The sequence below is a fragment of the Rhinolophus sinicus genome, linkage group LG14 (assembly GCF_036562045.2).
Source record: "Rhinolophus sinicus isolate RSC01 linkage group LG14, ASM3656204v1, whole genome shotgun sequence".
Lineage (NCBI taxonomy): Eukaryota > Metazoa > Chordata > Mammalia > Chiroptera > Rhinolophidae > Rhinolophus > Rhinolophus sinicus.
The window spans coordinates 53,817,371-53,843,149 of record NC_133763.1 but is presented as its reverse complement, the minus strand read 5'-3'; the positions used below and the strand labels follow the sequence as shown (position 1 = coordinate 53,843,149).

Genomic DNA, 25,779 nt, shown 5'->3' with positions numbered 1-25,779 from the left:
TCCTTTCTTTTGGTTAGTGTTTGTAATACAGCTTTTTTCACGTTTTCCTTGCAGCTTTAGATTTGTGTCTGGAAGACGGCATCTGCTGGAAACCAACCCCAAGATGGAATGAGGCATGCAAGTGATTTATCTGGAAAGCCTGTGAGGGACCATCCTGAGGAAGGAGAGGTGGCCAGGCGGCCGGGTGAGCCAGCAGACCACGATGAAGGTATGACCCCTGCGAAGAACAGAGGGAAGGAGGAAGTCTGACCGCAGTTTTTTAAAGACCCTATTGAGGTATCATTTTCATCCATTTTGAGTGTACAATGATTTTGTGACTATGCAGAGTTGTACCTTCATTATAATTCAGTTTTAAAACTTTTCCAGCATCCCCAAAAATGCTTCTGTGTGATTACAGTTAAAGCCTGTTCCTACCCCGACACTAGGCAACCACTGCTGAACTTCTGCCTTAGAAATCTGCCGTTTCTGGATGTTTCACATAATCACACAGTATGCGCTCTCTGTACGGTGTTTGAGGTTCCCCACGTCGTACCACGTACTGGTTTCTCTCCCTTTCTGGTTATGCCTTTACAAGTTGAAGGGTATTTGGGTCATTTCCTTTTCAGCTATTATGAATAATGAACAGTCTTACGCTGCTTCAACACAAATCTGTGTGTGGACATGTTTCCATTGCTGAAGGTTAGATCCCTACGGGTGGAATGGCTGGGTCGTGTGCAAACTGTTTAACATTTGGAGAAACTGCCAGAGTGTTGTCCAATGTGGAAACATTCTGGAAAATTTCCATTTCTATTTTATATTTGCACCAGCAATATCTGAAAGTTCCTGATTGTTACTGTCTTTTTTATTTATAGCCCGTCCTAGGTGGTGTGACGTGGGGTCTCGCTGTGGTTTTGATTTGCATTTTCCTAATCACTAGTGATGTGGAGCCTCTTTGCATTATCTTCTCAGCCATTTCTATGTCTTCTTTAGAGAAATATCTATATTTAAATTATTTACCTATTAATTAGTAAAGGAGTTATTTATATATTCTAGAAATTGATTTGTCACGATTTTCTCAAATCTCCCAAAGACGGCACGCAGCTTGTCCTCCTCTCTGTGCACTGAAGGTACGTGAATCATTACATGCGGTATCTGCGTCGGGGTTTAGTACTTGATTCTTTCAGGAACTTGTAGAAAGGGGCTGTACCGTATGCACACAGCGGCCAGACTCAGCTGCATTCAGTAAGGTTCTCAGGGACCCCGATAAAGGTGTACGTACAGGGAGCGAGTGCTCAGTGTCTGGGAGGGGGAAGGAAGCTGTGACTCGCAGTCTCCTGAACTGAGTTGAGGCTGGAAAATAGTACTGTTGGAAATTTATCTAGAACGTAGTCTCTTTAGACACTCGCCAAGCAGAACGCCAGAGAAATTCAGTTTGGCCAATATGAAGACTCTTTCCATCTTATAAATCGAACACATTTTAAGAAAGATAATTTAATTGTTAAGGAAAAAAAACATGATTAATTAAAAGGAAAACCACATGTAGTAAACTGATGTGAGCTCCAAAAACAAGAGGACATCTTACTGCCATTACAGTCGCTTTACATTCACAAGGAACCCATTTCAGCGAAGGGTGCGAGCCGACAGCCGTCCTGTCCAGTCCCACGAGCTCCGCTGGGCGACCGCCCCCTCCGACTGGGTGTGACCACGGCTCAGAGGCAGGCACAGAGCCGCTCCAGCTGCCCCGGGTTCGAGTTACTCAGGAACAGCAGCTCCCTTTTCCCTTCCTCCGTGTGGGCTAAAATGGAGTCAACAGAGATGTTGGGGGTTTTCTCCCACAGCATTATGTTACCCAGGAAGTTCCGTAGTCAGAGGCGACAGTACCCAGACTGTTCTGATGTAACTAGCACTCACGACACCTCCCTTTTCGATGCTTTATCCTAATAATAAACTATTAGGCTTCTAAGCGTAAATCCCTTCAATCCAGCATCTGCCTCTCCCTCTGTTCCGAGAGTAGTATCTTCTGGACTTTAGGACTCTGTCAAATCCCCACCCCTTAGAAATGTCTCCACTGTGCTTCCCAGCCCACAGGCAGCAGCTTCACGCCCTTCCATAGCCTCCTCCCTAGTGATGGGACAGCCTTCCTCTTCGCCTTCCCCTTCCCCTGCACCCCAGCCGCTGCCCCCCCACCCCCGGGCTGCGGGGACGTTTCAGATGCACACCCTGGGACAGCCCCAGTGCAGGCCAGTCTGCGGCTGGCCTCTCACACTATCAGTTATTCTGTGGGTGTCCCAGCTTCTGGGTCTCTCGGTCAAAGTTTGCTGAATGATGAGTAAATGCAACAGGAACAAAATAGATAAAACCCCCAAAACAAAGAAAAAAGGCAACGACGAGAGTGTGGCAGCAGCCACACCAGGTGCCCAGACTGCGTGTGGGCCTGTCAGCACCAGCCCCTGATCCTGGCCTGCTGCTGACACTCAGCGAGGCACGGACAGCTTCTGTCAATCCAACCTGCTGTCCCATCTCCTCAGCCAGAAAGGAGTCAAGACCAAGGGAAAAAGGCTGAGCTACAGATTACAGGCTGCTGCCGAGGGGACACACCAGGCTGTGTCTCGGGGTTCTCCTGAGAGCACAAAGGGAAACAACTGACCTTTCTCATGTTGAAGCCAGCTGTTCTCCAAATAATACTGAAGACAACTTTCAAATTCTTTTGGGTTATAGTTGGAAACCAGGATGGGAATAAAGGGGTCCAGGGCATCAAATCCTTCCTGAGGAAAAAGGACAAAGATACAGTAATTGGTAAGTGACATGGGCAGAGATCCAGTTATTTAAACACTTCAAGGGCACGCGCTTTGCTTTTCCTCTGCTCTGGTCCTTACTGAGGGCGCCCCACTCAGGGCTCCACGCACGTCGCTGCCTGCCGTGGCTCTAGCCGGCCACGAGTACTATGTATAAAAAGAGAGGACGCTTGAGGGGGTGCCCCTTGTTTGTATATACATAAGCGTATAAATACGTATATACTTTCATTTTTTCCAGTTCTTACTTGAATAGTCAGCAATAGTTTTGACAGTTCAAATATTCCAAATAGAAAATAAAACTAACAAGGATGTGGAAAAGACCCTAAATGGAACATAAACTGAAACAGACAAATCAAACTGTACCGCAGCCCCCCTTACCAGCCAGAGGTACTTTCTACGACCCCCAGGGGATGCCTGACACCTCGGGTAGCGCTGAGCCCTCCATATCCTGTGTTTTTCCTCTCCGCACTCGCCGTTTCACTTAAAGGAAGCACTTGACCGCTTCTCTTTGAAATACCTGAACTGCCAGTGCTTTGGAGTCAGTATTAATTAAAACGTGTGACCAAAACACAAGCCCTGCGACACTGCGACAGCCGATCGGATGACCAAGAGACTCCTAAGTGACCAATGGGCGGGGAGCATGAGCAGTGTGGGGACACAGGACAACAGGGTGAGTCACGTCCCAGGCCGGATGGAGCAAGAGACAGCATCACACTGCTCAGCAGAGTGTGCAATAGAAAACTTGTGAATTACTGACTTCTGGAATTTTTCATTTAGTATTTTCGGACTACAGTTGACCATGGCAAACTGAAATCGCCGAAAGTGAACCTGCAGACAGAGGCACTGCTTATCTCAAATTTCAAACATCACACTGAAGGGATGAGGGAAACTAACCCGTTAACTTCTGAACAGAGTGTGGACTAAAGACCCTTAGGCTAAAGATAAAAACTTCCCTAAACAAATACTGCGACCCAGTTCAAAGCTGCTTTTCTATAGCGTCAAGGTTAGCAGTTCTGAAGCTCCTCTCACTGTAACCTGAGACGAGTTCGTGAGGAAATGTGCTGTGGCTGATGAGCGGGTTACTCACGGGCGGCGAGGGTTACAGACACGGAAAGGGGGAGGACGTAACGCGTGCCGTGATGCTAGCCTGGGACCTGCTTGTAAACACACGCACTCATACTGGTCATGAGCTCGGCGGGGGGCCCAGAAGGGACACCCCCATTGCAGTCCTCTCGGTTCCTAACACCATGTCCTCTGAAGCGAACAAGGCCGAAGCCAGGACAGGGACATGGGAAGTTCAAGATGAGTCTGGAACATAGTCTTGTGCCCAAGAGTAAGCACATACAGAAGGATGATGGGCACTTGTTAAGAGGACAGAGAAGCCAGCTGGAAAGGCTCCTGCTGGCCACATCTGACGTGATGTAAGCCCGGAAGTAAACAATGACAGAAAAGGTTACGCATTCGCATGTCTGCGCTGAAACAAATACATAAGAGAGAAATGGAAGAGAAAGCCAGCTGATACACTTAGAAGAAATGGTGCAACTAGAAAATACCTATTTTACAACTACCTTAATAACTGATCTAGGGAAGACGCACCCCTGGTACGAAAGCTGGTCAAGGACACGAGTGGAGTAACAGACACTAACCCAGTCTCTGCAAGGTACTCGCCGACTCCAGAGTAAACCAGGAACTTTGCTGAGGAGGAACCGGAGTGCTGGGGGGGCGGGGAGGGTCACCTCATAACTAAGTGGTCAGAGTTCGCCAGGCCAGTGATGGGGGGAACACTGAGGAACCGTCCCAGATGAAAGCAACTACAGAGACGTGACAACTGAAGGCAACACCTTACCCAGGACTTGTTCTCTACAGGACACCCGGGTCACTGGCAAAATCAGCCTAAGCTCTACAGACGGGGTACGAGTGTTTCAGCGATGTCCGTGTCCTGATCTGATAACTGTGCTGTGGTTAGATGTTGGGGAGCTGTGATTTTTAGGAAGTCCATGTGACTAAAGAGGCATCATGTCTCAGGTTACTGTCACAAAATTCAGAAAAGAAAAGATAGCGGGAGAGAGTATGGTCGAGTATTAGCATGCTAGGAATCTGGGGGAAGTCATGCAATATGCGTTTCCTCCAAGTCTGAAACTAGGTCAGACTTCTTCAGACAGAATGACTACCTAAGGGAAAACAAATTTTCCAGTGATCTGACCTTTCCCAGCAACTCCTGAGGCAGGTAGGCTTTCCGGGGCTTAAAGAGAGAGCCAGTCTGGCTCAGAGTCAGCACAATGGCACCTCCGTTCTGAAAGGAGAAAAAGCCACATCAGAAAAAGCTGAAAAAGATAGAAAAATGCACTTCTATCGTCTGCAGATTTGTTTGTCTGCCATACAGTGGGGTGGCGGTGTGGCCCAGCACAGCTGAATGGCAACGCTACCGGTTATTAGTTCTAGCTTTGGCGCCCGCAATAAATTGCTACATAATCTCAAACTTTTCCAAAGTTGATAAGAAGATACAAAAACACTGTGAACAACTGCAAGCAAGGTAATCACACCAACATTTAAATAAAATGATTTTGAACAGCTTACTCCAGCGAAGTGAAAAGATTAAAAGCCAAATACGTAGGTTTTAAACTTGGTACAGTTACGGGAATTAACAAGATACAAGACCTTTCTGTCCATCAAGTCTTAGGTGAAGCAGTTGTGGCTCTGAAGTGAGAGCGCGCTGCCGTCTGAAGCGTGTTAGCATCTCTGGACTCACCCAGTCATTCCGTACCACTTTCCTCAGGTTGTAAATGAGGGCCAGCTCCTCTGGGGCGATCTGCACTTGTCAGCATGGGGTGGCGGGGAAGGAGGGAGGGGGACGCGGGCGGGGTGGAAAGCAGAGACCATTACTTGCTTTGCCTGGATCACCGCAAAGCCCTCACCTACTAAAGGCGTCACCTTAGTCCCCGAAGCCTGAGAAGCTCACAGCTGCTGGCCCTGAAACTGGCAGCTTCTGGAGAATAAAAGCAATCCCCAAGGAGAAAACACCCACTGCTCTAAATACCCGCTCTCTCGATGCTTCCGATCTCCTCTGCTTAGACTACAGAGCCTCATTTTGAAAAGAAAGAGAAAAAACTGACAAAACAGCTTTTGCTGTCATGTGCTGTTCAAAATACTCTCCCTTAGTTTTCAATGGATGGCGGAACTTGGCATTACCTCCTACTGATGCTGCTTTCACTCTACATCTTAATTCAAATACTTTAAGGGCAAAAAGACATCTCCCATCTAGTGAGTCCCAGCTGCGTAGGTGACGGCACCAGAAACCAGAGGACCCAGAAGAGAGAAACTCAGTTTTCCTACCGGGCTTTTATCTTCTCTCTTCAGTGTCGTCCTTCCCCAGAGAGCATTGACTCCATCCACTGCCACCAGGAGGCGGAAAGTTCCTAGAGAGCTTTGCCTCTTCAGCTCTTTGAGCACAATCCCCACGGCATCGGTGGCGCTCCTCACGCGGGTCATGCCCTGCAGGGGACGAGACGAGACAAGACGAGATGGTGCTTGCTTGCCGCCCTATAACCCTGTAACAGGCCTTCTCAGCCCGGGGCACAGCACTTTCCTACCTGTTCAACCACTTCGCCCAGGGGGCTGCCTTGCTCGGTGCTTTCTCGCTTATTCCACACGTACTTCTCTTGAGTCTTTATCTACAAACAAAATAAAAATCCAAACTGGCTACTCAGCCGAAGGATGGCCATCCCTAGCTGACAGGTAGGAGGTTAAGGGTGTTAGGAATAGTTTTAGTCTATTTTTCAAGCCCTATCAGAGATCTCAGTATGGAAGTGAATGCTATCGAGACCATTTCTGCCTGGAGCTTTAAAATATCCATCTATTATATACGATTCTGACAAAAAAGGTCCAGGAGGGGGCCTCAGCACCTGCATTTTTAACAAGCTCCTAGGTGATTCTATCTAGCGCTGAAAACCCCTGGCCTAGAGATCATATTCAAGAGTCACTAAAGAGTAACTTTACCAATACATTTCTGGTTCCAAAAGTGGTCTCATCTGGAGAAAATCATGTAGTTGAAAACATGCTTTAGAGAGTATGAGGCCGTGACCTTGGAAAAGTCACTGAATCAGTCTGGACTTCAATTTGCTGCCCACAAGAAATACAAAATGGTACAGTTATTTCAACTACGACATTAGGTCTCCAGAGTCTACTGGTCCTCAGAGCACAGGAGATCAAATCCATTTACAGAATGTCCAGCAGCGAACTGCCAGGAGTGTAGTCACCTGACTCAGGAAACGCTCGTTTGCAGTTTTGAAATTCTTCAGCCAGATCGAAGCCTCTAGAGGTTGGTCGAAGCGCTGTTTGTTGTAGGTGGACTGCAGCAGCTCCCGGCAGTTTTTCACCCAAAGATGAGCTAAAAGGAGGTACAAGAGAACAGACTGTGCAGGAACGGACTGGATTCACGTCAACATACTCTGTGCTTCCCTGAGTTATGGGAATGACTTCGGTCTCCCATGGATATTTCTGAAAGCCTTGCTGTTTCCAGGCTTCCTTTTTTGTCTGGCCCATCTTAAACATCATTACGATCAACACACAAGGCACACCGAGTGTGTGAAAGGTCGCCCCAGCTTCCTGGCAGTTTGTAAAGACAGTCCGAAAACATGGCTGCACACACGGGGAGGGATGTATGCAAGTACGAGAGTTATGTTTTTAAGATGCAGGCTGACGACTCGAGAATGCCGATAGCCAGCACCGTGTCAGAGGCGCTTACGGGCACTCCAGGTTGTTGACCGAGGGCAGTAAAGCCCGCGATGACCTCTCAGGCGGGAGTTACGCTCTCTCACGTGTCAGAGTGAGGACCGCTGGGCCAGAGAACTTCATCCTTATTCCCGAAAGGCTCCCGGAGGCTTTCAGCGGAATTTCTCCTTGTTGCATTTACTTCTCCTTGCGCGTCGCTTGTCAGTAATGCGACGAGGTTATGAACGAGCTCAGGCCTGTGCACCTGGAGCCAAGGCCTCTCCCAAGGCGGGCAGGGCCCTGTCGCATATGAAAGCCACGCGCAACCACAGTGACAGGAGAACTAACCCCGATGTGGGGACAGGAAGGGCTTACCATCTGGAATATGCAGTACCAGCCAGTCCTGTTTGGCACAGAAATGAATAATGTGGCAAAGGCTGAGGGTTTTTCCTGTTCCCTTCTCCCCATCTAAAGCACTTGTTGTTAAAGAAAACATGACCAGAGGTGACCTTCTACTGCCAACAAGTAGCACTCTCGCATGGCTTCTGTCCCCGACCTGAGGGAGGAAGCCCGGCTCCAGACGGCCGGACAGGCAGCAAAGGATACAGAGAACGTATCGCACGGCCGGGTGAGCAAAATTGGTGTTTTTCAGGTGATGCAGAAGCTCTAGGGCTGGCTTCCTTACCATCAGGCAGGCTTCGTTGAATGTCTTCACCTAACGCAAAGGGAAGGAGAGAGGAGTGAGGGTGTGGATTTCCGGCCGCGTCTCGGATGCGCACTGCGCCTACCGTAACCGAACTGCGTACAAGTTACATTATGATCTTTGTCTGTCTGCAGCACAGGAACTATTTTCACAGTACTTTCCTATGGAAAGTATTAAATTTGTTTTGAACAACTACTTGATTGGCTGCCAAAGTTTGTAGAAATCTGTTGGGTAACACACGGAAAAGAGCAGGCTATTGTTTATTTACGAATATCTTGCCTGGCTTCAAAAAGGATTTTAAGTAAAGGCAGATAAACATGGCCTGAAAGTAGTTATAGTAGCAGCAGCACTATTTACAGAAGATAATCAATAGCTGAATCTGTTTTTTCAGACTCAAATGTCATATTTTAGTGTCCCGCTCACTTAACTCCGCCCCCTGTGCGCACAGCTTGCGCGCTGGCCCCGCCCCTGGCCCCGCCCCCCCTGTCCGAGCACCTGCTTCAGGTAGCGCGGCGGCAGGCCCTGGGGGAACAGGGCCTTCACGTCCGGAAGCGGGATGTTGTAGTGCTGGCCCTCGTGCCGCAGTTCGTGCTTGGCCTAGGAAACAGGTGCGACAGGTGTAATGGGGCCACAGGCAGGGCGACAGACCCCATCGAGGACACAGCTCTCTCTCAGAGCTGGAACAGGTGGCTTTCATTTCTTATCGCAGACATAACGTGCTGGTCGTTGCCCCAGTCCTGTGTGTATATGAAGCTGCTGTCAGCCCTCCAACCCCCAAAGATGGAGCTCGTTGCTCAGCAACAGTAAGCCCTGGACGTGGAGGTAGCAAAGTCAGTTCTTGCCATCTGGATTCTTCTATGCCGTATAGAGAGATGCTCTGGTCATGTGACAGCATCATCTGCATGCTGCTGTTTCCATAGAAACACCAGGGACTTGGCAGATAAAGGGACTACAATTACCGGGAAAGCTGAAGGACACTTCGATGAATTCATTTACTTGCTCTATTTCATTTTGTGAGTGTGCAGACAGGTGAACACTAGAGGCAGAAAGAAAGCACGCCCTGCTGAGGTGGCATTGGGGTAATGAGTTCTTTTCCCCTCCCACACTCACAGCATCGCCTGTTAAGGTGGGAAGACTCAGAAGGTAGGGACAGGAACAAAAAGAAAAAGCTGTTGGTTTCCTTCATGTTGAATGAAGCACAGCCCCAACAACTAACTGTATTTATTAAGCAGCAAGGATGCCGGGGAAGGAGAGGAGAAATCGCCATCCAGCCTAACGGGCCTGTGGGAGAAAATACTACAGTGGACCCTGCTGGAACCCTGGCTGCCACTGACCACCCTCACATTAAGTGCTGGTCTTCTCAGCAAGTCGTTAGTTCCCCGTCCAGAACCCGGAAATCCACTTAGAAAGGTAGAAACAGCCCCAGACTGGTTATTAGAACTGGGTTCTCTAGCTGCCGCGCCGTGATCTTAGGCCTCTCTGTACCAGGGTCTGTTCATAAACTCGCTTATTACCTGTTTGAAAAGTGTGTGACTGGAACCCAGCCACGCCCATTTGTCTGCGTCAGAGCTAAGGAGTTGTGACAGAGACCACTTTGGCTCATAAGCTTACAATTTTACTACCTGGTCCTTTAAGGAAAAGTTTGCTGACCCATCTAAATTTAACTGCTAAAGAACCGCCTTGCCAAGTATTTACCACGCGCCTACCCTGCCCAGCAGCGCTGCATTTAGTGGTGCGATGACAGCAGAACAAACGCGGACCGACCTGCCCGATTGTCCTGTCACCACGGCAACAGACAGGGATGGGCGGCCTGGTCTCAGCCTACTGTCCTGGGTGCATCCTGTGATGATATGGAAATGTGCTTAGCTTCTCTGGGCTTTAGTTTCCCTGATATGTAAAATGACAGCAGCACTAATTAAGCCCTGAAAACAGCCCATACACACATGAGCAACTCACCGGGTCATTCTCACTGGTGCGGGAAATGGCTCTGGGCCTCTCACTTGAAACCTGGTCGTCCAGCTGAGCAGTAAGGTTTTGGGGTGCCTGGGTCCCTGTGTGCAAAAGACGTCCAGGGTCCAACTATAAAAGAAACCATTTTAGTGGTTTGGAATTGTAAGGCTTTTCTGTTTGCTATAACATGGAGGCTTTAAGCCAGGTCTGCAACAGGGAAAAATGTCACTAACATACAGTTTAGTTTTATGTAAAGCGGATCCCTGTGTTATTTACAACGCTCTGTTCACACTGTGCATCTGTTCCAGCATGTTGCTGAGTCAGGGCTCTGTGTCATATGGAAAGGACAGTTCCTTAGAGTCTGTTGGGGACCACAGCACAGCCATTACCAACCTGAACAGGACCATTCTTTCAATGCTTCTCCACAGGGCTGAATGGTGGTCAGTACTATATAGTTATCAGAGGTTTAGTGCAGCTTCCTGCGTGACAGGGACAAGTCTACCCCCCACCCCAACTGTCTTGCTGGCTATACCCTGGAATCAAGAGTCTACTGATAAAAGGAGAATGGAGTATGTAAAGCATCCAGAAAAGTGAAAATAAACTGTTCTACAGGCAACTTGTGAACTGCACATGGAAACTGCTGAACTGGGGAGGGGTGGGGGGGAGAAGATAATTCAGGAGACAGATCTGACCAAGTGCTAACTGGAGAATCCCCAAAGTGAGCCTGAGGGTCACAGGCCTTATGTAGAAGTGAAGACGCCAGTTACAGGAGAAGCTTAGGAGCGGGAGAACAGGAACGTGAGAGGTGGCTGTAGCCAGGGAGCTGACTGGTAGATCAGTAGGTAACAGGAAAGCTGCCGGGGTCTGTAGTCTCACCAAGCTGCCCGGGAGTACGGGAAGCGTGTATCGTACCACCCCTTACAATGCTTCTGACCATTTCCTAAGAAGACCCTGAACTCCATACCAACCTTCTAACTGGTATCTTTACCTCTAAATCTTTGACTTTTTGTCTTTCATAGTCTAAAAGATTGTCCTCCCAAAATAACAGGATTAACCTTCATCGAATGGAAAAGCTTGGTTTCCTGCTGGTTTTAACATAAGCCCTGAAGTCCTGAGCAGGGAAATCAAGGCCATGGCTGCCACCTGCCTGTCATTCTCGTTCCTGTGTGAACTCGTGGCCATGTGACTGCACTAAAACGTGGTGTCCACTTTTATGCCTCTGTACTCCTGCTCACTCGACTTCACCTTCCCTCTCTCCCCACTGAAGTCTTACTCATCCTGTAAGGCCCACCTCAAACATCACACCCTCTGTGAAGACTGGCCTCCAGTCATAAGTAATTATCTTCCCCTCTCTGCTGACAGCGCATTCCACATTTTCTCTGGGCCTTGAACTGCATTCATGGCTTTTGTTAACTGAGTATCTATTCGAGGCTAGGCAGTATAGTGTTTTACACACGTTATTTTTGAGCCAACAATCCTGGAAGTAGAATATCATGGTGCTTGTTTTATGATGCGGGAAACCAAGAATGGGGGAAATTAAGTAATTTTGCCTACGGTGACAAAGTTGGTAGGTGGTGAAGACAGAATTCAAATCCAACTTTGTTTGACTCTAAAATCTCTATTCTTTTGATCAGATCATGTTACCTTATACACAGGTTTGTCTCCTAGGCCACACACACTTGGAGAGATCAGCTTTATTCATCTTTGGATCTCCTTCTCTTGGTACCTGACACGACACATACTAGAAGGAAGGCTCTTCCATTCGAGACACGTAATGGGGTGTGCGTGCAGCACCCAGCTAGGTGAAAGCACCCTGCACGCACACCTCCGTGGACTGCACAGACCCCTGAACCAGAATGTGGAGATTTAACAGAACGCAATATGGTCAAGCACGAGAGTCGTTCTAACTTGGTCTGAGAACAGCAGACACCCGTGTTCACCTAATGTGCCACTTCTCCACATTCCCAGCCTCCCTTGGGCACACACTGGGGTTATTTGACTAGTTCTGGCTCACGAGCTGTCTGTGAGTACAGGTACCTTTTTCTACAGAGCCGCTAAGAGTGGACATACTCTCTCCTTCCCCTGCTGCGGCAGTCTTCAACTCTCCGTGCGGGATGGCGCCCCAAGATGACTGTCTCCTGTCTGCCTGCCCCCTCCCACGTTTGCCTGCAAACCACTTTGGAAATACAGCAACAGCAAAAACAACACAAAGCATGTGTACACATCAGACAGGCTTATGTGCTGCGTTAGGCCCGTGAGAATTCAGGGACAGTCAGCTGAGCAGAGCTGTCCGGATACTACACCCTGGTGTGCATAGGACTCAGTCTTTTCAATGTGAGTGGGCAGAAAGCACCGTGGCCAAAGCAAGCGGCAGTCGGGGCAAAATTAAAGACCTTCAAGGGCCACGAGGTGGTGCTGTTTCGACAAGAATGCTAAGACTCTGGTTAACTGCTTTTTGCAGCAAATTAAGAGCTAGCAAAATGGATTCCTTCCTTCTTACGGCGTTATATGTGGCATCAGCCGGCTAGTCTTGTTTCCAGGGAAAACAACCATATGTGCAGCTGCCTCTGCACAGTTCCAGAGTGAATACCATGCAGTTCCCGAAAGAACGGTGTTCACGAGCCAACCAGTTACTCTAAACTGTCTACAAAAAGCAACCAACTTCTCACTGACATCTCTGCAGTTTGGATTCACTTCGTCCTTGTCTGCCAGTAAAGAAAGTTTAGCCTTTAATGTAACCAGTTGGGGCCAGAATCTATCCCTCTGCCGACCAATGGGTTCTTTTATGTCCATAGGTTTATTGTGAGCCCTGTAGCAGGAGGGGCTGCTTTTCTAGGAAATCTAATTTGTAACTAAACGAGCAGATGGAAGTGACTAAGCCCTTCTGGCTCGGTGCTCATCTGAGGACTCAGCTCCCGGACAGTTTCCTCTGGGCCCTACAGATCCGGGGTGGGTGCTCGCGCTGGGCGCTGTAACAGGCACCACAGTGACAATCGTTTCTTCACGAGCCTGCGACTGCGCGCTGAGGTCGTGGAGAACGTGGACCCGAAAATACAATACAGCGCAGCAGTTATGGCCACAGGCTTAAGTCAGACAGACCTGCCGTCTAGTCTGGGCTCTGCAACTTCCCAGCCTTTCTAATCCTCAATTTCTGCATCAAAGATATTATCTACTTCATGAGTTGGTCACGAGAATTTAAAGAAATAAAGCACCGAGCCCAGTGCCTGGCACACAATGAATGCCCGACAAATAGTAACCATTAGTGAAATGAGTCATCTTAAAATCCTGAGTACCTGCCATATGGGAGGTACTAAAAACTATTTCCTAAATAAATGAAAGAATGAAGTAAAGCAACAGAATGTTTTTTTTCCATATATTTTATTATTTCATTCAACTATCAGATGCTAAAGTTCTAAATTGGCAACATATTTTCCTTTAAAATATTTCATTAAGGGATGATAATTATTAATACAACTAGAGAATATTGATAAAATTTAATAAAGATAACTGCAATCAAGCTCTTTATTTTTGTAAAAAATAACAGTTATCCTATGATATGCGGAGTTCTCAAGCACAACTGTCTACTGAGACCTGTTACTTGCAGATTTGTAGGGCAGCTGGGAGAGAAGTCCATGGGCAGAGAAATGGAACTGGGCCTGTTCTTTTGAGTGTAAACTTGTAACTGAAAGCACTAGTCAGCTGAGGTTCTCCAGAGCATTTGATTCTGGGCATAATAAATCCATCTAAAAGCAGTTCGTACAAAGTGTTTAGGTCAGTGAGGACTCACCTTGTGGACCCTGGAGATAAGCCTTGTCATTCCTTTCAGCATTGTCCCTGCACGCTTAAAAAAAAGGGAAAAGGTCAGCCAGAACTGGGGAATGGTATCTGCACAATGGATTAGTATCCGGAATATATAAAGAACGTCTACAAACTGATTTAAGAAATGAGAAGACACGTACAGACATTTCACAGAAAAGTTAATACAAATGGCTAGTAAACCCAGGAAAAGATTTTCATTCTCATTATAAACCAGGGAAATGGAAATGAAAACCACCACAGTGAGACCATTCCCAGCCACCGTATTGGGAAAAACGAAAAGGTCAGGCAACAGCAAATGGTAAAGAGGCTGTGAAGCTTTGGGAATCCCAGACCTGGGGGTGGTCTTGGCCCCCACGACACAGTCACCCAGTGCCCAACACCATCCAGCATCCATCTTTACCTGGCACCTCACCCCTCTGATACCCAGCCTCACCTGGCACTAATGCCAGCTCAATTCTCTTAATTCTTGTCATTCTCCCTCTACTTCAACTAACTCAACTCCCTGCCCCGACACTGCCTACACACTGGGACCCTCACAGTTTGCTGCCGGGACTGTAAATGGTACAGCCACTTGGGGAAGCAGTCTGGCAGTTCCTCAAAAGGTTCAACATGGCCTTACCAAATGAGCCCGCCATCCCGCTCTGAGTTATGACCCAGGAGAAATGAACACACGTGTACACTCAAAACCGTGGGCACAAGCGTGACAGCCAAAATGTGGAAACCACCCAGATGTCCACCGACTGACGACGACACACAGAATGCGGTGTAGCCGTAGGATGAGTATTACTCAGTGACGCAAGAAATGACGTCCTGACACCTGCTGCGACGTGTGCATTTGAAACAAGGGAAAGAGTCTGTCACCAAAGGCCACACGCAGCATAACCCCAATGATACGAAATGTCCACAACAGGCAAATCTCCTGATAGAAAATTAGATTAGTGGTTGCCAGGGGCTGGGAGAGGGCAGAATGCAGACTCCTGATTGGGTTATTTTGGGGGAGATAACAATGTTCTAAAATTAGATAATGGTGGGTATACAACTCTGTGACTATACTAAAAACCCACCAAATTGTACACTTTAAAGACCCTGAATTTCATAGTATGTGAAGCTCAGTAAAGCTGGTGTTTAAAAACGCTGCCACTTAGCCGTATTGAAACAGCAGCCCCAGCAGAAGCTGACATGGCGGATGGCTCCCTCGCCAGACCAGACAGGAGCTGGACCCACAAGCCCATGCTGGCACGACAGCGTCCTGTGAAGCACGGTGAGCTGCCGCCGCATGACAGTCCACCCCAGGCTCAGGGGCTCAACACGGCAACTGCTCCTCAGGCTCTGGTCTGCGGCCCCAGGCCCGTTAGTTCTTTGGCTCTGGGCCGGGCCTGGTTCTCTCTGTGGCGCTTCCTCGTGCATCTAACCAAGGTTGGCTGGCTGGTCAAGGTTGGCGTCAGCTGGACTGACTGATTCTGTGCCACACTGTCTCAACCTCTAGCAGTGTATCCTGGACTTGCCGTCATAGCGGTGGCAGCGGTCCAAGAGCTGAAATAACTCAGGACCTCTTCAAACCTGGCTCAGAACCAGCACAGATTCTGTCACGTTCTACCGCAGCCTATTGTTGGCCAACCCAGCTTCAAAGGGGGGGAAGGAGACTTTTCCACTTTATGGGAAGAGCTGTTAAATCAGTTTTTCCGCCGTGGAAACTGTTAGAAAATGAAGACGTCGGGATGTAAACATGGTGACTGGACTTCAGAGCTACAGTCCTCATTGTTACACCACATTTCTTCGTAGGTGGCCGCACTCTTTTATTTGTGCAGCTACTTGTTGATTTTGATCTTAGCTAAGAATAAGTGAATTATTAAAATTCATTTTATTAATTTTGAACCTTATGTCAGTTTGCTGATATTTTATTAATAATTTTTTATAATGTCACAATTTTAAACATTTAATTATAAAAGTTAACCAATGAGAACCAAAAGTTGTTTCGATGACATTCTAAATCAGAAACGATGAAAGAGAGGTTCAGTTTCATATCAGTTTCAGCATCAAATGAATATCAGCTTTTATTTTGTATGTACAATATTAGCAGTCTTGTCACACAGGTAAGTAGTTGCAAGTGGTAACCATTTGTGATAGTTTTTTGTTTTTACTTTTAAAAATTTTAGATCAACAGACTTGTAAAGCAGTCTCAAGGACTTCCCTGCACCTGTCCCCGAGCTTCCCCGTTACCACAGCACAATAATCAGAACTGAGAAGTTAACATTGTCAAATAGGACCATCAACTAAGCTCCAGACTTTATTTGGATCTCCCCAACTTCTCTGCTAATGTCCTTTCTGTACAGGATCCCGCATATGGAGAGCTTTCGGTTTTTGAAATCTATCACATACATATTACTACCCTTTAAAATTTTTGTGAAAATTATAAACTTGGGCCAGCCCAGTGGCTCAGGCGGTTGGAACTCCATGCTCCTAACTCCATAGGCTGCCGGTTCGATTCCCACATGGGCCAGTGGGCTCTCAACCACAAGGTTGTCAGTTCAATTCCTCGAGTCCTGCAAGGGATGGTGGGCAGCGCCCCCTGCAACTAAGATTGAACACGGCACCTTGAGCTGAGCTGCTGCTGAGCTTCCGGATGGCTCAGTTGGTTGGAATGCATCCTCTCAACCACAAGGTTGCCGGTTCGACTCCAGCAAGGGATGGTGGGCAGCACCCCATGCAACTAGCAACGGCAACTGGACCTGGAGCTGAGCTGCGCCCTCCACAACTAAGACTGAAAGGACAACAACTTGAAGCTGAATGGCGCCCTCCACAACTAAGATTGAAAAGACAACAACTTGACTTGGAAAAAAGTCCTGGAAGTACACACTGTTTCCCAATAAAGTCCTGTTCCCCTTTCCCCATAAAATCCTTAAAAAAAAGAAAAAAATATAAACTTGAAAAATATATCCTCAGTGATGTCATTCAAGTAACGATGAATAGGATACAGTTACCGGAAGAGTTCTACAGCCTAGCTCAGTGGTTCTCAACTTGGCTGCACAGAAGAAACATCTGGGTATAATTAAAACTTCTGATGCCCAGACTGCATCTCAGACCAGTTAAATCACAATCTCTGGTAGTGAGTGAGATTCAGACATCGGTATTTTTCCAAGTTCCCGAGCTGCTTCCAATGTGCAGCCAAGCATGAGATCCACAGCAGAGATGTCAGTGGTTAAGGAATTTTAACCCATTTAACTAGCATATAGTCTTTGGGTATGGTTATTCCACCAATTAAACATTCAATGCATATTTCTCCAAAAAGCCACGTGAGACTGCCAAACATGTTACTTTAATGAAGACACGATATATACATAATGGCACTATTCTGAGTTACCATTGTAGGAATTCTGACAAAAAGGATGTATTATCTGCCATGACTTGACTGATGTCATTTCCTGATGATCAGTAATTCTTTTTCTAAATCAGTGGTTCTCAACTGAGGCAATTTTGCCCCCTATGGGACATGTGGCAATGTCTGGAAGCTTTTTTAGTTGTCACAACTTGGGGGAGTGGTGCTACTGGCACCTAGTGAGAAGAGGCCAAACTTCCGGATTAGAGGATTCTGCTAACCATCCTGCAAGGCCCGGGAGGGGCTCTCACAGCAAAGAATCACCCAGCCCCAAATGTCTGTCAGTAGTGCCAAGGTTCACAAACATTGTTCTAAATCCTGAGCCCTGCAGGAAAAATTTGGTTTTTGGAGACTGATCTCTTTGTTTTCACAATTTCAGTTAGAAAACCTAGAATTTGTTCCACTGCATTTTACAATCCTCATTATACCTGTCTCCCCAAGTTGGGATTCCTAGAGCAGCATCAGGGCTACAGAAGTACGGGGTTTCTCTGAAACCCACTGATGACACACTTCAGCCCCTTGCAAACTCCTCTGAGCTCTCAGTATCACACCTCTAGTGTTTTTGCTAGAAACCACGCACTTCATCTCCAAATGAAAAGGGAGCAACTGTCGAGGAACTTCACTAACTGTTCTAATGCAGAACACAAAGGAGGAAGGAAATGGAAGGGACTCCATCCATCCGACTGCCTCCTGCTGCCTCCTGCGTAGGCGAGAGGATACTCTGGGTATTGCTCAACAAACTAAACCTAGAAAATTCCTCAACAAATTGACTCCAGACTGGGGAAACATCGGAGACGGCCCTAAAGGCTTCACAAGAGGCATGTGAAGTGTACACATATGCCCACAGTCCACACCCTAGAATTTTAGGGCTCGGGTACATCGACCCAACTGTACGTGTGGATGATAATGGTTCTGGCGTGGAGATGCATACGCGCTACAGACTCGAAGAAAAAGATATGCACAAAACAATCTGATCTACTGTGCTAGTGTTGCAGGTAATTTTCTTCCTTGATTTTTATTTTTAATGTTATTCACAATAATAGAATATTAGTGATATTAATATTGTTTATATATTAAAAACTGTCCAAACTTCAATAAAGTGTCCATGGTAAAAAGTTTTTATGAGACCTCAGCAAAACCATTTTTATAGTGATGTAATAAAAACATAGGGGGCCCTATGTATATTAGATTGTTCAATTGCAGTACTGTTTCTAATATTAGAATGGGAAGAAACTAAATATCTGTCAACAGTGGATAAGCAGCATATCCATACAACGGAACACCATGCCATTGTTTAAAAACAAAACCACCCCGAAGCCATGTGGGTACTAATGAGGAAAAATCTCCAATATATATTAGGTACAAAAAAAAAAAAAAAAAAAAAGGGCAGTGTATATAGCAAGCTATCATTTAAAAAAGGGCAAAATATATCCAATTTGTTTGTAAAAAGGTAAACATTTTGAATAACATACAAAAATTCGTAATACTGGTTGCCTTCAGAGAGAGGAAATGGGTCCCTATGGGGACAGGAAAAGAGGGAGAGTGGTGTCTTCAGTAATTTTTGAATTCTGAACTGGGTTGCTATTACCCAGGCAAAGAGTAAATCTTTAAAAATTAAATCAACAACCCCCTAGTGAATCTTTTAAAGCTACAAGTAATTATTCTGTATGGATATTTCTGTATGGATATTTCTCTATATAGGAAACCCTGATGCTTCAGATTGTGTCATACTGGGTCCCCATTTCCAATCACACACCTAAGCCCACCTCTAGAGTGTCTGAGAGACCCTTTGGTTTCTCAGGTGAGCACCTTTCACATAACATTCTCTACAGGAAAAAGTAACATTGTTTTAAGCTTGTAAAATCTGTTTCCTCTCTGAGCCCAGGTTTCCTATCTATAAAACAAGAGCATGAACTAGCCTGTTTTCCAGACATTTCCCCCTCTGGGAATAGAACTTTTACCAAACTAAGAGCAATTTCTAATACTGACACGGACAAGAGCTCAAAGGGCTGTGCTGGGAAAGAGGCGTAAGGAGCACATACTCCCCCAGCTACTAAGTACTGGAAAAAATCTGAGGCTCCAAAAAACTCGTCACCGCGACAGCAATAGCTAACATGTACTGAACACTTCCTATGTGGCAGGCCGAGTTCAAAGTGCTCTGTGTGACTTAACTCACTTCTTCTTCACAACAGTCCTATGATGTAGGTGATGCTGTCACATCGAGTCACAGACAAGGAAACAGTGGCAAGAACAGCAGAATGGTTCAAAGCACGGAGTCCATCCGGACTGCTGGGGCTTGAAACCTGGCTCTCCTACTGAGCTGGTGTCACTTTGAACCAAGCACTTAAACACTGTGTGTGTGTTTCCTCGTTTCTAAAATGGATATAATGGTAGAGTCTAAATACAGGATTGATGTAAGGATTAAATGACTTACAACATCGGGTGGTCACGATTACTAAGTTTCTACCCAGGTTTACACAACTACCAAGTAGAAGAGCTGGGGTTCGAACCCAGGCAGTCTGGAGTGTACGCTGCTCCTCTGCTGAAAGGCAGTCGTCGGAAGCACGAGTTCAAAACCTTGGTACCCAGACAAAAATTGCAGTTCTTGTTAAATAGAAGATTATTCAGAGAATGTTACGCTTATACAGCATTTACCCACACCTTGTGCCGTGGAAAGTCAGTCCCGATGCTATTCCAGTACGTTTTATCTTTAAAGTTTCCTTTAACATTTGAACCTTTATTTTAAAAGTTGATACTGAAGAGCTTTTCCTATTTATCTATTTTGCATTTAGTCAACATCCCAGCAAGGAAGCTGGGATGAAATAAATGTTTGATGGCTTCTGTTCCGGTGGGGAAGTGCGGGGCGGCTGAGCGAAAGGTGCGGCCGGCCAGCCGCATCCAGAGCCCGGCCGTCCGTACAGCTGAGGGCTGGCGCCAGGAGCCGAGCCCAGCACTAGGGAAGCACGGCGACCGGACATACTGCAGGTTTGGTTCCGGACCACCACAGTAAAGCGAGTGAGGGGAAGGGATCCTTTTGCTGGGGGGTCTTGCCTTCCATTTGTAAAAACCACGAACACCTAGGAAGCGCAGTACGAGGCGTGACACAAGGAGCCTGTGCTGGAAATCTAGCAGCTTTGCTGAGTGCTTATCACTGTTCTTAAAGAAAACTTTCAGTTAAACCACACTTCATTTAAATGAAAGCACAAATAATCCGAGACAGAAAAGTTGAGAGGTTAGTCAGGATTTGGTTCCCCTTTCTCTGTTAGTTTCCTATCGCTGCTGTAACGAATTACCACAAACTAAGTGGCATAAAACAACACAAATTTGTCATCTTAGAGGTCTGTGGTTTAGAAGTCCAAAATCAGTGTCTGCAGGGCTGTGTTCTCTCTGGAGGCTCTAGCACAGAATGTGGTGCTTTTTTATTTTGTTTTTTTACTTTTCTGTTTTTAGAGGCTTTTTCATCATTACAGCCTGAATAGCTGGTCAAGTCTTTGTCGCATGGTGTCACTGTGACACTGACGGTTGTCTCCCTCTTCCATCTTTTCAGAACTCTTATAATTACAGTAGGCCTATCAGATAATCCAGGATAATCTCCCTATTTTAAGGTTAGCTGATTAGTAACCTCAACACCATCCAAATCTTTAATTCCTTCTTGCCATCACATGTTCACAGGTTCCAGGGATTAGGATGTGGACGTCTTTGGAGGAACCATTATGTTACCTTCCGTACCTTCCTTGGTTCAAATAATTCAGTGTCCATTGATTCAATACTATAATTTATTCAAAATATTGAGTACCAAATGTATTTTGGCCTCTGGTAGACACTGGGGCACCCAATTAGCTGACAAATCCTGAGTGCAGTTACTGAATGTTAGCTGAAGGCAGAGACCGTAAGTAACTTTCTTTATATATTGTGTAGTGGAATCCCGTTACAAGCATGTGTTTTTTTTCTTTGTAGCATATGCATTATGTTGCTGATGAGAAATTTTACCATGAAGGCAATATGGTATAGTGAAATGATTTTGCTTTCAAGAGACAGGCAAACTCCACTCTAAACTTACTGGACTTCTCTGAGCCTCAGGCTTCTCATCTGTAAAATGGGGATAAGATGATCTATTTCTAAGTGTTTATTACAAGGATTCAACAGGAACACGTGTTCTCCTGGCACGGTATTCCACCAAGGTTAACTCTTTCCCCTCTCATGTTTTAAGTAATTCATTTCAACATTTCCATGACTCGTTTTGCCCCAGATTATAAAATATGAAAGAAATGTGTTGGCAGGGTAACTTTTTACCATGGACAGCTTATTGAAGTTTGGACAGTTTTTAATATATAAACAACATTAGCACTGCTAATATTCTACTATTGTGAATAAAATTAAAAACGTGCTGGTAGGGTAACACACTTGCATACATAACACAATTTAAGAAACATCAATGTCAACCTAAGTGGGCTCCCTGAAAGGGCTGGGACTTAAGACACGGTTAGGAAAAGCAAATACATAGTGAGGGAGTTAAAACTGATTTCCTCTTTACCTTAAAAAAACCAAAGCAAGCACACAAAACCTGCTGCGTATGCTGAAACAGGTAAGGGGGACATTTAGGAGTGTCGTCTTGAACTTGAGAGCTGACGAGGCCTTTGGGGTAAGTCTAGCACAATGACTTTCAAACTAGTCCCTCATCCCCAGACGTCGGCTGATGCTGAAGGAAAGGGAAACCCAAGTGCATCCCTCCCTTAATACATTCTGCTTTGCCCTTTGGGTGAAACTGAAAACTACTGGATACACTTTGGGGTTTTCTGTGTATGTTAATAGTCTCTAGTTCTCCTGAATCCAATGCCTGTAAATGTTCATACCGAGTTTTGAGAAACAGAAATCTGATAGGCCTAGTTTTGCGTTCTTTTCTATTAATGATTGGGAGGAACAGGACACACACTACCAATTACACCCACAAACCTTATCAACATCAACAGTAGTGTGAACGATAACGTAATAGTCGGCGCTTAGTTGTGCCTAGGAGCTAATTCTACTTTACATGTTATTATTTGACACACCGACCCTGAAGGCAGATTTGGCGTTAACTAATTTTTTATGTCCAGTTTTCCCTTTCTTGTTGATAAAGAACTAAGAAAAGTAACCCTGTGAAGGACACGCCAGACACGGAAGGTCGAGCCCAGAACTGAACTGGAACCGCATGGTTTCCTTAGCCTCCGCCACCACCAGGCTGCCTGACGGGGTTCAAAACGCACCGTCGTCCGCGAGGACTGAGTGGTGCACGGAAACATCGCGTGCGGGCGGTGGTGCGAAACTGGAAAACCTCAGCCGGGTTAAAAGAGAACAGAAAGCAGGCCGACCACCGCGCCGGTTCCTCCTCGGCTCCCAAGTCCGCGACGCGGAGCCCGGAAAGCAGCCCCCCAGGAGGGTCGGCTGCCCGGGCGGCCTCCCTCCCTGCGCCCGGGGGTCCGAGTCCCGCTCCGTCCCCGCACGGGCACCACGCCCGCGCCGGCCCATCCCTCACCGAGTCGCGGGCCAGTCCTCCTGACGCGGTGAGCGGCAGACACCGTCGAGGGCTGGCTCCCAGCGCTCGGCCACCGACGGAGCAGCGAGCGCGGCGCGAGCGGCAGGAAGGGCTCAACGCGCAGCCGCCGCGGCCTCCAACCGCCGCCCAGCGGAGGGGCGCCCGCCGTCCGCGCCCCGCTCGCCGCGGCCCGCAGGCGGAGGGGGCAGCGAGCCGGCGTCGCGGGGCCGCGCCCGGGAGGCGAGCGGTCGCAGGGGTGCGTCCGCCACTCGGGCAGTTCCCGGCGGGACCGCCGGCTCCGCGCGGCCCGCCCGCCCTTCTCTCCCCCGCTCCCGCGGCCGGCGGAATGGAACAGGCCCGCGGGGGGATTGTGGGAGGCGCACGCGCGAGGGGTGGAGGGAACGCGGGGGGGCCGGAGGAGGCGGCGGCGGCGGCCGTGGCGGCGGTTGGTGGCAGTGGGGGCGGGGAAGGGGGAGGAAAGACGAGGAGGCGGAGGAGGAGGAGGCTGGGGCTCGTGCCGCCGGAGGTACGCGCGAGGGCCCGCGCCGGAGCCGGCTTGACAGGGGCCGAGGGGGCGCGGGGGGCCGCGCGCGGAGGCGCCCCTGAGCGAGCGCGTACGGGCTGGCGGGCGCGCGAGGCGGCCGGAGGCGGTGGTTGGTGGGCGCCGCGAGCGACGAGCCCAGCTCCACTCCGGCGCGTGCGGGCGGGCGGGCGTGCGCGCTGCGCCGCCCGGGCCGGGGGAGGGGGGCGGAGGGGGAGCAGCCGAGGAGGGAGGAGTGGGAGGTGGGGGGGCACGAGGCGCCCTTCGCTCCCTCCTCCCGAGGAGCCGCCGCCGCCGCCGCTCTGCCGCCGCCGCTCCCGCCGCCATTTTGGGTTCGCTTTGCGGAGGGGGAGACGATCCCCGTCTCGGTTGCGGGACCCGCCTCCCCTCAGTTTCCCCCGCTGAGCCCCACGCCTTTCCCTTCTCCTCTCTCGCATTTCCGCCAGTCCGCTCACCCGCCGGCCGCCTCTTGACAGGAGGGAGGGATCCGCCGTGGACCGCGGGAGCGGAGGAGCCTGGTGGCGGCCGTCCCCTCTTCCCCACTTGCCTGCACTCTCATGTGTGGGCCTCGGCCTCTGACACGGTGAGTAGAGGCGCCTGGGGAGGCCTCGGGGCCTAAGCACTTCCGCGACCACTCCGCCCTCGGCTTCCCGGGAGCGCCTGTCATCTCCCGGACCTGGACCTCCGGGAGCGCGGCGGGGTGGGGGAGGGGAGGGCCGGGCCGGGATCCTGGGCCGCCCGGGAAGTCCCTCCTGGCGGGGCGCAGGGGTGTCCCTGACAGGCGGGCTGCTGGCTTGGGGGAGGGGGCGGGAGAGTGAGCGCGTGGAGGCGGAGTCGGCTGGGCCCCTGACAGGTTAGTTTGCGTGTTGTGCAGGCACGACGGGGGCATCCGCCACCGTCCAGCTCGTGGCGGCGCGACGGGCGCGAGTGGCGGGCGGGGTGATCTGCGGAGGGGACTTTACCTGTGCGATCGGCTCTGGCGTCCCTGACACGCCGCACGGTACGAAGGGACGACAGGATGAGCTCAGTGTTCCAAGTTTAATAAATGTTACTGGGGAGTTTGTATAATCCAGGGAAAGACATGTTTTTGGTCTAGAAGACAGATGGCCTGTTGGTGTATAGCGGCTGTGTTTGTGTGTGTATGCAAGGAAGGAAAGTGTTCCGGAAGAGTTTGCTTGTATTTGTGTAAGTGTGATGGAGTTCCCCTTATAAGTGAGTTTATTTTTAAAATAAAACTTGGGATGCTCCGTGCTGGCTGATACGGGTGTGCATTTAGGGTTTGGGAGCGCCCCGTTACTGGGCCAGAGCAGTCATGGCAGTAGTGTTTTACACATAGACGGCATGTATGTGTGGGGTCAGGGCTGGGAGGAACGTGTCACAGCCAGCTGTGGTCTTAGGAATAGTTTGTGTCCCTGGAGAGAGTGAATTGTGTAAACGTGAAGGCTCAGACCATCTGTAACAACCATTTCTGGGAGGGGGTAAAGAGTGTGTGGCCTTCTGGGTCGATCTGATTTTGCATTAACCTTTTATAGTAGCATAAAGCTTTTCCATTTTTCAGACTGCATTTTCAGTTTCTTTGTGATTCTAAATCTCTGTAGGGTAAATGTTTTCTCCCATTTTACAAAATAAGAAATTGATGCAAAAAGAGATCATTTTTCCAAGGTCACATGTTAAATTGGAGAGAAAGTTAGGACTGGAATTGAGGTGTTACGACCACTAGTCCAGTGGTATATGCCCTTCAGGAGGTCTCAGTCAGGCAAATCTGAGTTTAGTGGAAAGGGAGCGGCATATGTGACCTGTTGAATTGTATTACATTTGGTAGAGATCGATTGTACCAGACATGTATGTGGCATGTAGGTTGTCCTGCCAGGTTGGCCTGTCTGAAATAGGTGTCCCTGACTATATTATTTTTTTGTTTATGGAGGAAGCAGAGCATTTCTAACCCTTCAGCTTGTATGTTTGAAGGAGGGATGTCACTCATAGCTTAACTTATACCAGAGCAGGTGTATGGGGACTGACAGCGTAGCTTTAAATCTTTGAGAGGAAGGAGCTTCTTTCATTCATTCAACAGCTACTTACTGAATAACTACTCAATAAATGGTCCTGCCTTGGGGTGAGAAGAATCAAGGTGACCCTGTTGAAACAGCCTGGATGCAAATGAGGGACGACTTGTCTTGACAGTGATATGTGTTAATTTGAGCGAGGCAGACAAGTCAATGTGGAACAAAACTGGAAAACCTTCCTAAAAAGTCTGTTCAGTTTGGAGGAAATTTAAGATCTTCTGGACATTTTTTAATATGGAAGGATACAAGTATATTTAAGCATCTTACAGGGTGGCCAGTTTGTGATAGAATGTGCCTTCTTTTGTTGTTGTTTGTTTTTGGCACTTAA

The 25,779-nt window shown here is 48.1% G+C and overlaps 2 protein-coding genes across 10 annotated transcripts in view; one reads left to right on the top strand and one right to left on the bottom strand.

Annotated features, from left to right (window-relative positions):
* The window catches only part of ASH1L (ASH1 like histone lysine methyltransferase), a 142,498-nt gene that overhangs the window by 3,274 nt on the left and 113,445 nt on the right, over positions 1-25,779 (top strand). For 2 of the 4 annotated variants that reach the window (XM_074318859.1, XM_074318856.1), the window contains exon 1: positions 23,865-23,971. The gene's annotated coding sequence lies outside the window, so the exon portion shown is untranslated. Of the gene's footprint in view, positions 1-54; positions 277-23,280; positions 23,374-23,864; positions 23,972-25,779 lie in introns of those variants that run through there. The other 2 variants (XM_074318857.1, XM_074318858.1) reach the window with 2 other exon arrangements.
* On the bottom strand, positions 1,451-24,292 carry DAP3 (death associated protein 3). 6 transcript variants are annotated; one of them, XR_012491748.1, is made up of 13 exons: positions 22,848-23,825; positions 13,925-13,978; positions 10,144-10,266; positions 8,683-8,784; positions 8,091-8,199; positions 7,860-7,952; positions 7,031-7,161; positions 6,365-6,445; positions 6,108-6,266; positions 5,433-5,583; positions 4,978-5,067; positions 2,627-2,744; positions 1,451-1,774 (listed from the first exon to the last, which is right to left on the bottom strand). XR_012491748.1 is itself a non-coding variant. In XM_019711105.2 (13 exons), exons 1-13 carry the CDS (start codon positions 24,275-24,277, stop codon positions 1,689-1,691), a joined length of 1,548 nt encoding a protein of 515 aa, XP_019566664.2. In that variant the 5' UTR covers positions 24,278-24,292; the 3' UTR covers positions 1,451-1,688. The 6 variants fall into 6 exon arrangements, 5 of the variants coding, with proteins under 5 accessions (XP_019566664.2, XP_074174971.1, XP_019566667.1 ...); XM_019711105.2 differs by lacking the exon at positions 22,848-23,825 and adding an exon at positions 23,936-24,292 and having other exon boundaries at positions 5,524-5,583; XM_074318870.1 differs by lacking the exon at positions 22,848-23,825 and adding an exon at positions 23,936-24,011 and having other exon boundaries at positions 5,524-5,583; positions 13,925-13,971.

Bases quoted from the DNA above. Each gene is read 5' to 3' on its own strand.
- DAP3 (XM_019711109.2), bottom strand. From the start codon at position 23,825: ATGCGAGAGAGGAGAAGGGAAAGGCGTGGGGCTCAGCGGGGGAAACTG. The intron at 10,267-13,924 runs GTGAGTCCTCAC...TTTCTTTTATAG, and splicing joins TTATCTCCAGGGTCCACAAG to TTGGACCCTGGACGTCTTTT. The intron at 2,745-4,977 runs GTCAGATCACTG...CTTTTTCCTCAG, and splicing joins CTCAGGAGTTGCTGGGAAAG to GAAGGATTTGATGCCCTGGA.